Below are 15,324 nucleotides of genomic sequence, written 5' to 3'. Positions count from 1 at the left end.
AGATGGTGTTTAACCATTTGTGAGGGATCCTACCCCAACACCCACATTTCACCCCTCACCCCCACCATAATCCCCCCATTCTCCCCAATCCCCACCTTCCAACACCCACTGCCCTCCATGATTAAATCACCTTCCACCTGGCCCCACTTTTACAATTTCCAATTACAATTCCACATGAGTTTCTGTAGGGACACACAGCCAAATCTTATTCTGTCCCTGCCTCCCCCAATCGCATGTACTTCTCACTTTGCAAAATACAACAATGCCTTACCTACAGTCCCCCAAGGTCTTAACTCATTCCAGCATTTACTCAAATGTCCAAAGCCCAAAGTCTCATCGGAGACAAGGCAGTCTCTTCTGCCCCTGAGCCTCTGAAATACAAACAACTTAACTACCTCCAAGGTGCAATGATTGTCCAGGCATTGAGTAAGAATTCGCAGCCAAAAGGAGCATTTTTGCCAGAGAGAAGAACAAAACACAAATGGGACTTACAGCTCCCATTAAAGTCCAAAACTCAGCAGGCCAGTTATTCAAACCCACAGCTCCAAAGTCACCCTTCTTTAATCCTTGTCCCACATCCAGGGCACAAGGGTGTGAGGGCTGGGCTCCCAAGGCCTTGGGCAGCTCTGCACCTGTGCTTTGCAGTGTTCAGCCCCCACAGCTGCCCTCATGGGCTGTGCTGGTGTTGAGTGTCTGTAGTTTTTACCCATGAAGGATACAAAGCTCTTGGTGGGTCTATGAATATGGGGTCTGCATGATGGTGGCCTCCAGTGTGAGGGCTCCAACCCCATATTTTCCTTCTGCACTGCCCTAGTAGAGGTTTCCCAGGAGGCTCTGCCTTTTGGCAGCCTTCTGTCTGGACACCCAGGCACTTTCATACATCTTCTGAAATATGTATGGAGGATCTCAAGCCTCTGGACTAGTGCTCTGTTCACCCACTGGCTTAACACTATGTGGAAGCCACCAAGGCTCATAGCTTGCACCCTCTGAAGCAGTGACCCAAGCTGTACCTGTGCATCTTTGAGACAAGGCCAGAGCAGGAGCTGGAGCTGCAGGGAGCTACAGTGCTGCCTGCATCCCTGCTGCACACAGCAGCAGGACCATGAGGCTGGCCCAGGAAACCATTCTTTTCTCCCCAGGGCCTGTGACAGCAAGGGCTGCTGCAAACATCTCTGAAATGCCTCCAAGGCTTTCTCCCCCATTGTCTTGGCTATTAGCACTGGCCTTCATTTTATGCAAATTTTTGAAGCCATCATGAATTTTCCCTCTGAAAATCAGCTTTTGTTTTGACCACGTGGCCAGGCTGCAAATATTCCAAACTTTTGAGCTCTGCTTGTCATTTAAATATAAGTTCCAACTTGAGGTAATTTCTTCAGTCACACAAAAGAGCACAGGCTGTTTGACACAGACAGGACACCTCTTGAGATTTGCTCCCTAGAAGTTCATTCCACCAGATACACCCTGAATCATCATCCTCAAGTTCAAAGTTTCACAGATCTCCAGGGCAAGGTCACCCTGCAGCCACGTTCTTTGCTACAGCAAAACAAAAGTAACCCTGGCTCCTGTTCCCAGTAAGTTCCTCATTTTCATCTGAGACCTCATAAGCCTGGCCTTCACTGTCTCTCCTTCTGTCAGCATTTTAATCACAACTATTTAACAAGTCTCTACAATGGTCCAAACTTTCCCTCATCTTCCTGTCTTCTTTCAAGTCCTCCAAACTCTCCAACCTCCGGCTGTTAGCCACTTCTGAACTTGCTTTTACATTTTCAGCTATCTTTGTCACAGCCTGGCAATGTAGAAGGAAACAAAAGTCCATTTTCAGGGGCAAACTTCAAGAAGTATTCAGATACTTGTATTAAAAAGAAGACCAGTATTAATAGCCAACACGATGTGGAAAAGTAATTGAAGGCATTTCATAGCTTCACTTTGCAGTACTAATTTTCTGTATGATCATAACAAAAGGGGTTTAGTTGGCTTATGGTTCTGTAGGCTGTAAAGAAAGCATGTAACTTCTGCTTCTGGGAGGACTCAGGAAGCCTCCCCATCATACCAGAAGGATAAGCAGCAATAAAATGTTGCATATGGCAGGAGTAGGAGCAAGATAGAGAGAGGAAAGAGGTGTCACACCCTGTTATACAACCAGATCTCATGAGAACTCAGTATCACAAAGTCAACATCAAGAAGATGGAACTTAACCATTGGTGAAGGATCTGCCACCCAACACACCTCCACCCCCTACTGTTTCCAGGCAGAAGCCTGATGCAGAGGCAGAGGCTATTGGAAAATCTCTACTAGGGCAGGGCAGAAGGAAAAGATGGGCTTGGGGCCCCTAGGCAGGAGGCCACCATCCTCCAGACCCCAGATTCAGAGACCCACCAACAGTCTGCACCTTCAGTATGGAAAAGCTACAGGCACTCGAGACCAGCCCAGCCCATGAGAGTAGCCATGGGGGCTAAAGCCTGCAAAGCCACAGTGCTCTGTCCTAGTAGAGGTCTTCCATGAGCCTCTGCCTCTGCAGCAGGCTACTCCCCCTTCCTACTACCCACCACCCTCACACCACCCTATGGCCAGCCTACTCCTTCCCACCCTCCCCACCCCTTTCTCCTTACACCCCCACCCACCTACCATCCATGATTAAATCACCTCCCACCAGCCTTCACCTCCAAAATTTGGGATTACAGTTCCACATTTTTCTAGGGAAACACAGCCAAACCATATTATTCCGACCTTGACCCTTTCAAATCTCATGTCCTTCTCACAGGGTAAAATACAATCATGCCTTTTCAAAAGTTTCCAAAAGCCTTAACCCATTCCAGCATTAACTCAAATATAAAAAGTTCAAAGTCTCATTTGATACAAGGCTACAGTCTCTTTTGCCTGAGTCCCTGAAGTTAAAATGGAGTGCTTTTCTTTCAAGGTACAATGATGGTACAGTTATTGGGTAAGATTTCTCAATCCAAAGGGAAGAAATTTCCCAGAAAACTAACACAAATGGGACCACAGGCCCAATGCACATCCAAAATCCGGCAGACCAGTATTCATTCAATCCCACAGCTAAAAAATCATGAAGAGAACTATCAGAAGGACAGCATTAAGGAGATGGCGTTTAACCATTTGTGAAGGATCTGCCCCCCACCCCTGCCTTTCACTCCCAACCCCACCATAATTCCCCCTAATTTACCCCATCACCCCTCCTTTCAACCTCCACTCTCCACCATGATTAAATCACCTTCCACCAGCCCCCACCTTTAACATTTCCCATTACAATTCCACATGAGTTTTGGTAGAGACACAGGGCCAAATCATATTATTCTGTCCCTGGTCCCCAAATCTCATGTCTTTCTCACATTGCAAAATACAATGATGCCTTCTCTATAGTTCCCCAAATCTTAACTCACTCCAGCAAATGTCCAAAGCCCAAAGTTTCATCTGAGACCAGCATACAGTCCCTTCTGCCCATGAGCGTCTGAATTATAAAGCAAGTTAACTACTTCCAATGTACAATGATTGTACAGGCAATGGGTAAGCATTCCCAGCCAATAGAATAAAAATGCCAGAACGAAAAACAAACACCAATGGGACTCACAGGATACATGAACGTCCAAAACCCAACAGGCCATTCAATCCTACAGCTCCAAAATCATCCTTTTGGAATCCTTGCCCCACATCCACGGCAGAGGGGTGTGAGGGCTGGGCTCCCAAGGCTTTGGGCAGATCTCCACCTGTGGGTTTGCAGTGATCAGCCCCTGCGGCTGCCCTCATGGACAGGGCTGGTGTTGAGTGTCTGCAGCTTTTCCACACTGAGGGGGCAAGCTGTTGGTGAGTTTATGAATCTGGGGTTTGGAGGATGGTGCCTCCCTGTGTGAGGGCTTCAACCCAATACGTCCCTTCTTTGCTGCCCTAGTAAAGATTTCCCATGAGGCTCTGCCTCTTGGAAAGGTTTCTGCCTGGACACCCAGGCTTTTCAGTACATCCTCTGGAGTCTAGACGCAGGCTGTTAAGCCTCTAGTCTCTTGCTCTGTGCACTACTATGTGGAAGCCATCAAGGCTTGGAGCCAACTCTGAAGCAGTGACCCAAGCTGTACTGGTGTATCTTTCAGCCATGGCTGGAGCTGGGGCTGCAGGGATGCAGGCAGAAGTGTCCTGATGATGCCCACAGCAGTGAGGCCATGGAGCTGGCCTGGAAAATCATTCTTCTCTCCTCCGCCCCAGGGCCTGTGACAGCAAGGGCTGCTGCAAAAGTCTCTGAAATGCCATCAAGGCCTTTTCCCCATTGTCTTGGCTATTTGCACTGGGCTCTTTTTTATGCAAATACTCTAAGTGTTCCCTAATTTTCCTCCTGAAAATCAGCTTTATTTTTGACCATTTGGCTAGGCTGCAAATTTTTAAAATTTTTGAGCTCTGCTTCTTATTTAAATAGAAGTTGCAACTTGAGGTCATTTCTTAGGTTGCACACAAGAACACAGGCTATTTGACGCAGACAGGACACCTCTTGAGCTATGCTGCCTAGATGTTCATTCCACCAGATACATCCTAAATGATCACCCCCAAGTTCATAGTTTCACAGATCTCCAGGGCAGGGTCATGGTGCAGCCACATTCTTTGCTAAGGCCAATCAAATGTAACCTTGGCTCCTGTTCACAGGAAATTCCTCATTTTCATCTGAGACCTTTTAAGTCCGGCCTTCACTGTCCATCCTTCTGTCAACCTTCTCATCACAAGTATTTAACAATTCTTTTCAGTGGTCCAAACTTTTCCTCATCTTGCTGTTTTCTAAGTGTTCCCAACTTTCCCGACTTCTGTCTTTTACCCACTTCTGAACTTGCGTCTACATTCTCAGCTATCTTTGTCACAGCCTGGTAATGTGTAAAAGAAGAAAAGTCCATTTTCAGGGGAAAATTCACGAAGGCTTCAGATATTTTCATGAAAAGAAGCTGAGTGCTGGTTGCCAGGACAATGGGGAAAAGGCCTTGAAGGCATTTCATAAATCCACTTCACAGCACTAATTTTGTGTATAATCATCAAGAAGAGAGGTTTAATTGGCTTACTGTTCTGCAGACTGTAAAGGAAGCATAGTGGCTTCTGCTTCTAGGAGGACTCAGGAAGCCTCCCAATCATACCAGAAGGCCAAGGGGCACAGAGATGCTTCATATGGCAGGAGTAGGGGCAAGACTGAGAGAGGAAAGAGGTCCCATACCCTGTTATACAACAAGATCTCATGAGAACTCAGTATCACAAGGTCAGCATTAAGAAGACGGTGCTTAACCACTGGTGAAGGATCCACCCCACCAACCTCACTTCCACCACCCACTGTTTCCAGGCAGAAGCCCGCTGCACAGGCAGAGCCAGATTCATAGACCAAACAACAGCTTGCACCCTCACTATGGAAAAGCTACAGGCACTCAACACTAGCCCAGTCCATGAGAGCAACTGTGGGGACTAAAACCTGCAAAGTCACAGGTGCACTGCCCTAGAAGTTTTCCATGAGGCCGTGCCTCGGAAGCAGGCAACTCCCCACTCCCACTACACCCCACCCTTCCACTACCCTACAGCCAGCCTACTCCTCTCCACCCTACCCACCTCTTTTTCCTTCCACCCCTACCCACCTTCCATCCATGATTAAATCACTCCCACCAGGCCCTCATCCTTCTGTCATTCTCTAATCCCTCCAAACCATCCCAATCTCTGTTTGCTACCCACTTTCAACCTGCTTCTACTTTTTCAGGTATCTCTATAGCAGGTTGGCTATGTAGCAGTAACACAAAACCCGATTTAAGGGGGAACATTCAAGAAGACTTCAGAAATTTGCATATAAAGAAGTCCTGTGCTAATAGCCAAGACAAATGGAAAAAGGCCTTGAAGATATTTCACAGCTCCTCTCTGCAGTTCTAATTTTCTGTATTATCATAAATAAAAGAGGTTTAATTGACTTGGGATTCTGCAGGCTGTGAAGGAAGCATAGTGTCTTTTGTTTCTGGGAGGAGTCAGGAAGCCTCCTAATTATACCAGAAGGCCAAGGGACAATGAGCTGTCTCCCATGGCAGTAGGAGCAAGACAGAGTGAGGGAAGAGGTTCCACAGCCTGTTAAACAGCCAGATCACATGAGAACTCACTCACTGTCAAGAGGACAGCATCAAGGGGATGGTCCTTTATCATTTGTGAAGGATCTACCCGCACCATTTTATGACTAAATCTTTTTCCACCTAGGCCCTGCCTCTAACATTAGGGAGTATAATTCCACATGGGTTTTTGTAGGGACACAGAGACAAACCATATTATTCTGTCCCTGACCCTACAAATGTCATGTCCTTTTCACATTGTAAAATACAATCATGCCTTGCCAGCATGAGTCTTAACTCATTTAAGCATTAGCTCGTTTCAGCATTAACTCAAACTTACAAAGCCCAAGTCTCATCTCAGTCAAGGCTACAGCCTCTTTTCCCTATGAGCCTCTGAAATAAAAAGCAAGTTCACTGCTTCTAAGGTACAATGACGGTACAGGCATTGTGTAAGCTTTCCATATCCAAAAGCAAGACATTTTCCAGAAAGCTTCTTATTTCTATCTGAGGCCTCCTCAGCCTGGCCTTCACTGTCCATATTTCTGTCAGGATTTTTGTCACAACCATTTAACCAGTCTCTAAGATGGTCCAAACATTTTCTCATCTATCTGTCTTCTTCTGAGCCTCCAAACTCTTCCAACCTCTGTCCATTGCCTAGTTCCAAAACTGCTTCCACATTTTTAGGTATCTTTATAGCAATGCTCCAGTCCTCATTTGCCATTTTCTGTATGATTTATTTTGAAAAAGAGGTTTAATTAGCTCATGGTTCTGCAGGGTGGACAGGAAGCACAGTGGCTTCTGCTTCTGGGAAATCTCAGAAACCTTTCAATCTTCGTGCAAGGAAAAGAGTGAGTTGTCTCACACGGCAAGAGGAAAACACACAGAGTAGGAACATGACACAGAGTTTTCAATGAACAGGTCTCATGAGAAGTCACTCATAATTGTGAGGACAGTAGCAACGGGATGCTGCTAAACCATTCATGAGAACTTTGCCTTCAGGATTCAATCACCTTAGACCAGGATCCACCTTCCACATTAGGAAATATAATTCAACAAGAGATTTGGTGGGGACACATACTTGAATTGCATCATCAATCTTTGAATATAAAGACATCCACAGCAGGCTTTATCCAGCCAGCTTCTTTGAGACTCTTCACAGGGTTTGAGGTCTACAGCATATAAACTAAAATATTCACACTTCAAAAGCAATAAAATAAGTGGTATCATTCTTCCAAAAATTACAATGGTAGTGTAGGCATTCATAGCCTGATTTAGTTCATGTTTGCTGCTCTTTCTATTCTATCACCATATTAACTCTTTCCTACACAATTCTGTATTCAGCTGAGTTTCAGTTGAGAACAAAACCATCCTTGTCCTACCACCAATAGCTGGCACTAGCTCTTTGCTAGTGTTATTATTCTGCTGTAGAAACTATCCTTGAACTGGAAACAGTCCACAAAGGAGTATCTAGTCATTCAACACTATCAATTCCTGGGTGACTTTTTGAAAAACTAGTATCTCTTGTTGCAAGAAATACTGCATCTGCGAGTCCATGTCTCTCATTTGAATTGGATGGAAGCAGTGAATTTCAGCCAAAGTGGCCACAAAAATCCTGTTCCTGTGATTCTGGCGTCATCAGCCTCTGCACCTCTGTCTTCCCTTCTGCCACATGTTGCCTGCTCTGCATGACTTTGGTAAGAGCTTCCTTGTGTATACGGATGATGTCCAGGATTTTGGTCTGGTGTCCCTGAGACAGCACTAACAGGTCCATGACTGGGTCCAGGTCCTGCCTGGGCTGATTGGCAAAGAGCCAATCAGTGTTGAAGGCATCTCTGGTGAAGTGATGGCCTGCTCCAGCTCCAAGACCTGGCTGAGGCTGAAGAACTGGCCACCTTCTGATGCTCTTTCTTAAAGCCCATCACCATCACCTGCTTGCATGTCAACTCATTGGCTGTGAAGTTGAGCTGAGTGCCCTGTTGTCCATCTTCCTGGTAAAGCACTCAAAGCCATCAATCTTGCTCTCTCACTTCTAAAGGTTGAGCCCACCTTGGAGGTGGGCTCAGCGTCAGGAAGAAGCTGGAATTCACCATCTCATCCTTCTCAGCCTTCCTCTTGCCCTGTCTCCAGGCTGTCTCTTCAGCACTGGTGGGGCACATCAGGAAGTGATGGAAGATGTGGCACTGTGCCCACACCCAGAAGCTGGCCGTGTGGTTCACCCACCAGACTGGGCCCTTTCTGTACTTGAGCATAGAGTCCTCCTCAAGATGGTTTGTGGTCTGCCTCTTGGCACCAAAGAAGCCCACAGTGCTGTAGGAGCCCTGATGCATGGACCAGAGCCCCAAAGGCAGCGCACACCCTGCTCCTGAGCCTGCTGCTCATTTTCTCTATGTGGCTCCATTTGTAGCATAGTTGTTGCACTGAGGCCTGTGCATGCCAGGCAAGGCCAAGCTGGCTCAAAGAGCAACCAGCCACCTCTGCAAGGGTGTGCCAGGAGCAGGTAGATCAGCCACCAACCTCACTCGCTGCCAGTCAGGGTAAATCAGTTATTCCTCCCTGGAGGTAGGGCCCCAGTGCCATCTGCTTTTCCTCAGGCCTCCGCTCCATCAGCCATCAGGTGGCAGCTACTCAGGCTGTGGGAACCTGGCCACTCCTGCTTCCTTAAGGGGGTGAGGTTGGTGGTTGGTCCACCTTCTCCAGGCATACCCTTGCAAAGGTGGCTGGTTTCTCTTTGAGCCAGCTTGGCCTTGCCTGGCATGCACAGGCCCTGGGTACTGACAGGCTGCTCTGAGTAAGCTTGTCCTGTCTTGGGCCAAATTCTAAGTCTGGCCAGGGCCATAGAAGGCTGAGTCCCCTGGGTGGTAATCCTGGTTGCTGCTGGGGGCCCATGGTGCCCTTCGCCTCCCAGGTCGCAAGATGAGGCCCGACTGGGCCAGGACCCTTTAGGTATGGATCTTATTCCCCAGGAGGGGGCCTCTGTCCCACAGGTTGGGTGAGAAGATGTATGGCATGCTGCTGGCTGCCAGGGTTGTCGGGATGCCACGTTCACCTTTCCCTCCAGGGACATCAAAGTGACGAGCTTCCCCTTTGAGAACGACTTCCCAAGGCCCAGGTGCCATCTGGGGCTGCAGGGCAGCTGTCCGCATGCTGCCCTGGCTTCTTCCATGTTGTGCTCATCACTACCCATCAAGGGGAGTCAGATGCAGCCACCATGCAGGGCAGTTGTCTCTGGATCTGCTTCTTGGCTATCATGGAGCCAGACTGGGCCTGGTGATAGGGCCCTGATGGGGTTGTCCTGGTGGTCCTTGGGGGGGGGCCAGAGGAGATGCAGAATGGAATTGCTGTGAGGATAAATAAGATGACTGTCAGCACAGAACAGGCACCTGGTGAGTGCTCAGGGATTACCCTCAGTAGCTGCCCAGAGGCCAAAACCACCCACCTGATAGCGACTGTCCCTAAGCCAGGAGGAAGAGAACAGAGCAGGTTCCACTCACCTGAGTCTGATCAGTCAGCTGTGCTGAGATGTGCCTTTCACCTAGAAGAGTCCTTCACGCAGAGCCACTCACGGATACTGCTGTGTGTCTCTAACTGCTCCACAACACAGAGGCAATGGGGGCTCAGCAACAGTGACATCGTGGGGTGACACAACCCACCACAACTGGAGCCTGCTTGGGTCAAGAGGGCCCAGAGTCAGTGTCCTCTATCCACTGAACTGACATGTGTGCATGCAATGTGTTTGTGCATCTGTGTGTGTGTGTACATATGGGTGTGTTTGTTTGTCTTGCTTCTCTGGCCAGACCTAGCTGCTCCACTCACAGGTGCATCCAGGTCCTCATCACTGTCACCACCAGGGCGCAGGGCCAGCATTACAGCCTCCACAGGTGCTCCCCAATCTCTGCCCTCCCCACGGAAGGTGGTCCTGGGAATGCAGACAGAGGAGGGGTGCCGGACAGAGCAGAAAGGGCTGGCACCCTCTCTAGGTGGAACCCAGGTCAAGTGTAAAGTTCTAGGTCTGTCAAGCAGTGTGGATTCAACATATCTTCTCATGTACTCTTTCTAGCAACCCTCCAAGGTGCCCTGACCCAGCTTCCCTACAGATGGAGGCAAGGAGGATCCACAGACAAACCCCTTGCCTAAGGTCACACAGCGGCCAATTGGCCAGGTTCCTACTGACCAGGCACCCTTAACCAGGTACCCACTGACGAGGCCCCTAATGACCACTCCTCCATTGACCAGGTCCCACTGACCAAGTCCACACTGACCATGTCTCCATAACCAGGCCCCCATTAATAGGCCTCATGGACCAGACCCCACTGACCAATTTCCCACTGACTTGGTTCCCACTGACAAGACCACAATTTACCAGGTTGCTGCTAACCCCACCTCCACTGAACAATTCTCCATGGATCAGTCCCTAGCTGACCGAGCCCCCTCTGACCAGGCCCTCACTGACCAGGCTTCAAGCCACTAAGGCCCCACACTGACCATGCCCCTAGTATACTGAATAGACCCCATCAATTGTTTACGTTCCAGCAGTTCAGGTTCCATGAATAAGGCCACCACTGACCAGGTCCCCACTGACTAGGCTTCCAATGACTAGGTCACCAGGTTCCCACTGGTAAGGCCTTCACTAAGGAAGCTGCCACTAACCTGGTCCCTGCTGATCAGGTCCCAACTGACCAGGTCCTGATGACCAGGTCATCTCTGACCATGGTCCACTGATGAGGTCCTTGAGCAGCTGTGTTCAAAGTCTCATTACAATGCCCCCATCAGCCCACAGACCCTCCCGCCCTGTATGTGTGCCCAGAGGTCAGGCACTGGGGGTTTTCTTGGGCCCCAAGGCCTCTCCTCCAAGACACAGGGAGAGACAGTCAGCCTCAGGCTCCAGGTGCCCAGCTTCATATTCACCCCCCAAGGCACTCTGGGTCCATCTCAAAGGAGACAGTGAGGTGGCCTGGCACTGCCTGGACACGCCACCTATCCTATTCCAGAGTGTCAGAGTGCGAGGAAGGGAGAGACATTTGGCAGAGGAGACACCCTGTGCTGCTGGGTCTCCCAGGGCCCATCTCACAGAGCTCCAATCTAGAGACACAGCACAGAGGCTGCAGGGAGACTAATCCAGAACCCTTGAGGCTGAGCCAGGGACCACGTCAGGACTGTCCCCAGATAGCCAGAAGGCCCTCTGCTAGTTTCTTGGTACCTCAGTGGATGTAGCAACAGTTCTTCTGTTGGGGACTAGTGAGTGCATGCTGGGGAAGACTCACCTGTGCTTCCTCGGTGGCTCCAACTCTGCTTCTAAGAAAAATTACTCATTCTAGGGCTGAGGCAGAGAAAATACAAGATTAGTTTAGAACATCTTATGCCAGAAAGTAAAAAAGTGCTGACAGAGTAACGGGGACAAATAAGAAGGACATAAAGTCAGCTTGAAATGTCTACTCCTGGCCTAATCTTGGGGAATTGGAGCACCAGAATCATGAGCTTTCCTTTCTCCTTTATTTACTCGTTTTATTTCTCCATGTAGAACGAAGAAGAGAATAAGAAAATAATCATCTGGCAACCATCACAGTAATACTTGTTCAAAGACAAGTCATCAATGAAATGCTAAATCTAGTGGGTTTTGAGGAGTAACCAGTGTTTACAGAGCCTCAAAGTATCTCCACACAAAATACTGTTGAACTACAAAAAGAAAATCATAACATTAGTATGGATGAACCTGGCAGGTACTCCTTAAGTCTCCTACTATATGTAGTAATAAAAACTGTAAAATGAAAATAAGCCTTTGATGACCTTTACTAAAGTATCAATGATGACTTGGTTGTTTGGCTGTTTAAACAACTGACATTTGGGCAATTTGAGTATGCCAAACTCAATGGATCATTTGCAAGATCCACTTAAAACTTAAGGAGGTGAAGAAACATCATTTAAAATACCATAAAAATTTTCATCATACATATGATATGAAAATGTTATATATTTATGAAAAACAATTAAAATTTCATGTAAATGGCCCAGTGATAAAGTTTTATGATCTTTTAAATCACACAACTTTTCTTTAAGATTTTCTGGTTAAATATCCTCTTCATTAGATGTGGCTTACCAGTGGATTCTAGAGAAGAAAGTAGACCGGAGCAAGTGCCCAACACATCAAAAGCTGGAAAGAAAAAAGAAAGAATTATGTTCTTTACCTAAAACATTTCAGTTAACCAAGTGTAACTTTAAAATGTAAAGCATTGAGAACGTTATCAGCGTTAATAAGAATGAGGAATATGTATGTACAATTATAATACAAAACTACTATTAAATAATTTATACATGGCATTAATTCTAATTGTGGTTAAATATCACAGCTTTTTCATTCTTCATTCATGTACTCAACAGCCACATGCTAAGGTACTAGAACTAGCACTGGAATTACAAGATGAAGATGGCATGGTCCACCTCTCAACAGTCATATGCTATAACCTAAAAAACAGACAGGCAGGCAATGTCCATATAGAGTCACAGATACCATGACAGGTATACAGCAGGGCACTACTGGAACATACAGAAGGGACATCTATTTCACTTTTGTGTCAATATCATGGGCTTTCTGGTAGAGGAGATGCATAGGTTGATGCCTGAAGGACAAAGAAAAGCTTGCCAGATAGAGGAAAGAGGCGAAGGCAAAGAGCCTGATGTGAGAAAGAGCCCTGCAGAGTTCTACTCCGTCCACTTTGGTGCTAGAGCAAAGGGCAGAGAGACAAGGTGGCAAGAGACAAGGCTGAGTAACTAGACAATTACATTGACATGGGTGTTTTTATTTCATGGTGAAAATTTTAGAACTTTTCCTGAGAACAGATGTAAGACAAGTCAATGACACAGTAAACGACAGGAGGTTTAAAATGCCACCTGTCAAGTGGCTGCTTATGAAGGGTTATTGCTCAGCCAAGTATTTCTAAGTGAGTCTGAGGTCTGTTGGCCTTCAGTCTGTACCAAAACCCTGAGAACCTGACGATGCCTTTGTTTTCTGAGAATCATTTCGGTGTGCTGGCTGACAGCTCCATGAGGATGGCAAAAGTGAAGAAATTGTAGAGCCAGTGAAAAAGAGATGGATACACTTCTTGGGAATTTTTTAAGGTATGTAACATGATGAATTAACAGTGCATAAGTATACTCTTCACTGTGAAAGTTTTTATTTTCACATCTTTCATTAGATGTGTGTAAGAAAAAGATACTGTACATAGTATCTACTAACCCACAATGAAAAGGAATGCCATTTGCTATTTACACTTTATTACTAAAATAAACCTAAATTTAATTAATAAATTTTGGCAACATACTTTTCTTTGTTTCTCTAATTATTTGTTCTACACAGTCCGGCTCCATCTAAAATAAGTTTAAAAAATAATGTTTAAGTTAAACAGGAGACATTATCATGAGAATAAGATATCACTTACAAAATGTGGCCTTTAGAATTTTTAGTGACTAGACATAAGTTTGCTTAGACAGAAAAATAATCACATAAGTAAAATTTCTACTTATTTTAAGTTTAGATAATAGAGGCTGTATCTGTGTAATGCTATTTAGAGTAATCTGACAAAAATAGATAATATTGGTCTATTGGATATACATAATTTTAGAAAGGCTGGTCATGGCGGCTCACACCTGTAATCCCAGCACTTTTGGAGGCAAAGGTGGGCAGATCACAAGGTCAAGAGATCGAGACCATCCTGGCCAACATGGTGAAACCCTGTCTCTACTAAAAATACAAAAATTAGCTGGGCATGTTGGCGCATGCCTGTAGTCCCAGCTACTCAGGCGGCTGAGGCAGGAAAATCACTCGAAGTCAGGAGGCGTAGATTGCAGTGAGCTGAGATTGTGCCACTGCACTCCAGTCTAGTGACAGAGTGAGACTTGGATAAAAAGAAAAAAAAGGTTAAACAATTAAAGTCATATTTTGCAATGAATGCATTGCTTTGAAATTCTTAGCAAAACTCTGTCCTTTTTTTTTCTTAAAAAGAAATTTCTATACTCTACTTATAGAAAAAATATTTTTATAGTACATTTTTCTTTTATTTTCTAGTTTGTATTCTAAATTAAAGTGGAATCTGTGTAAGTTTATTCCAAAGGTATATTGAGGGATGCTGAGGTTTAGAGTACAAGTGAACCCATCACACAGGTAGTGAGCATAGGACCCAAGAAGTAGTTTTTCAATCCTGGCCCACTCTGTGCCTCCCCGTTCTTATTTCCCAGTGTCTACTGTTCCCATGTTCACGCCAACATACACCTAATGTGTAGCTCCCACATGTGAGTGAAAACAAGATATTTGGTTTCTGTTTCTGCATTAGTTTGCTTAAGAGAGTGGATTACAACTGTATCCATGTTGCTGCAAAGGACCTGATTTTGTTCTTTTCATGGCTGCATAGTATTCCATGGTATATATGGAATTTTCCAATCTACCTTGGATTTTCAATCTATGTTGGGTGCACCTGGATTGACTCCATGTCTTTCTATTGTGAACAGTGCTGCAATGAACATACATGTGCATGCATCTTTTTGTTACAATGATTTATTTTCCTTCAGGTATACCCCTAGTATAGTAATGGGGTTGCTGTGGGTGGGATTACAAGTGCCTGCCACCATGCCTGGCTAATTTTTGTAGTTTTAGGAGAGACGGGGTTTCCTCATGTTGGCTAGGCTGGTCTCCAACTCCTGGCCTCAGGTGATCCACCTGCTTTGGCCTCCCGAAATGCTGGGATTACAGGTGTGAGCGACTGCACCTGGCCAAGCGCAAAGCTTTTAACAGAAAAATGGAAATGAACCTTTCAGTGTTTTGTTTATTTAATTCATAAAATGCACTTATTTTGGATTCTATTAAATAATAAATATCTATATGTGGTTAAGTGTTTGGTTGCCAGTCATTAGTCATTCACTTGTGATTATGGGTGGGAAGAGTTATGTTGATCCTTCTTAGTTCTTAATTTCCAAACTGCTCTCCATAGTAGCTGAATTAATTTACATTGCCACCAACAGTGTGTAAGTATTTCCTTTTCTATACAGCCTCCCTAACATCTGATTTTTTTGTTTGTTTGTTTGTTTGTTTTTGCTTTTTAACAGAAGTTATTCTGACTGGTGTGAGATGGTTTCTCATTGATGTTTTGCTTGGCATTTCTCTGAGGATTAGCAACGGTAAGCATTTGTTAACATGTTTGTTAGCCACTTCTATGTGTTCTTTTGAAAAGTGTCTGTTCATGTCATTTGCTCATGTTTAATGGGGTTATTTATTTTT

At 45.8% G+C, this 15,324-nt stretch overlaps 1 protein-coding gene across 1 annotated transcript in view; it reads right to left on the bottom strand.

The window, feature by feature from the left end:
* Positions 1-7,593: 7,593 nt before the first annotated feature.
* The window catches only part of LOC719477 (ankyrin repeat domain-containing protein 18A-like), a 69,703-nt gene continuing 61,972 nt past the window's right edge, over positions 7,594-15,324 (bottom strand). The window contains 10 exon segments of the mRNA XM_077966435.1: positions 7,594-7,854; positions 7,952-8,037; positions 8,040-8,081; positions 8,280-8,483; positions 9,042-9,243; positions 9,246-9,371; positions 9,374-9,397; positions 9,873-9,931; positions 9,934-9,975; positions 13,376-13,421. Of these exon segments, the coding sequence (XP_077822561.1) occupies positions 7,648-7,854; positions 7,952-8,037; positions 8,040-8,081; positions 8,280-8,483; positions 9,042-9,243; positions 9,246-9,371; positions 9,374-9,397; positions 9,873-9,931; positions 9,934-9,975; positions 13,376-13,421 (1,038 nt within the window). The 3' untranslated portion in view covers positions 7,594-7,647.

The sequence above is a fragment of the Macaca mulatta genome, chromosome 15 (genome assembly GCF_049350105.2).
Source record: "Macaca mulatta isolate MMU2019108-1 chromosome 15, T2T-MMU8v2.0, whole genome shotgun sequence".
NCBI lineage: Eukaryota > Metazoa > Chordata > Mammalia > Primates > Cercopithecidae > Macaca > Macaca mulatta.
The sequence above is the reverse complement of the archived record's forward strand: the minus strand, read 5'-3'. Positions and strand labels throughout refer to the sequence as shown.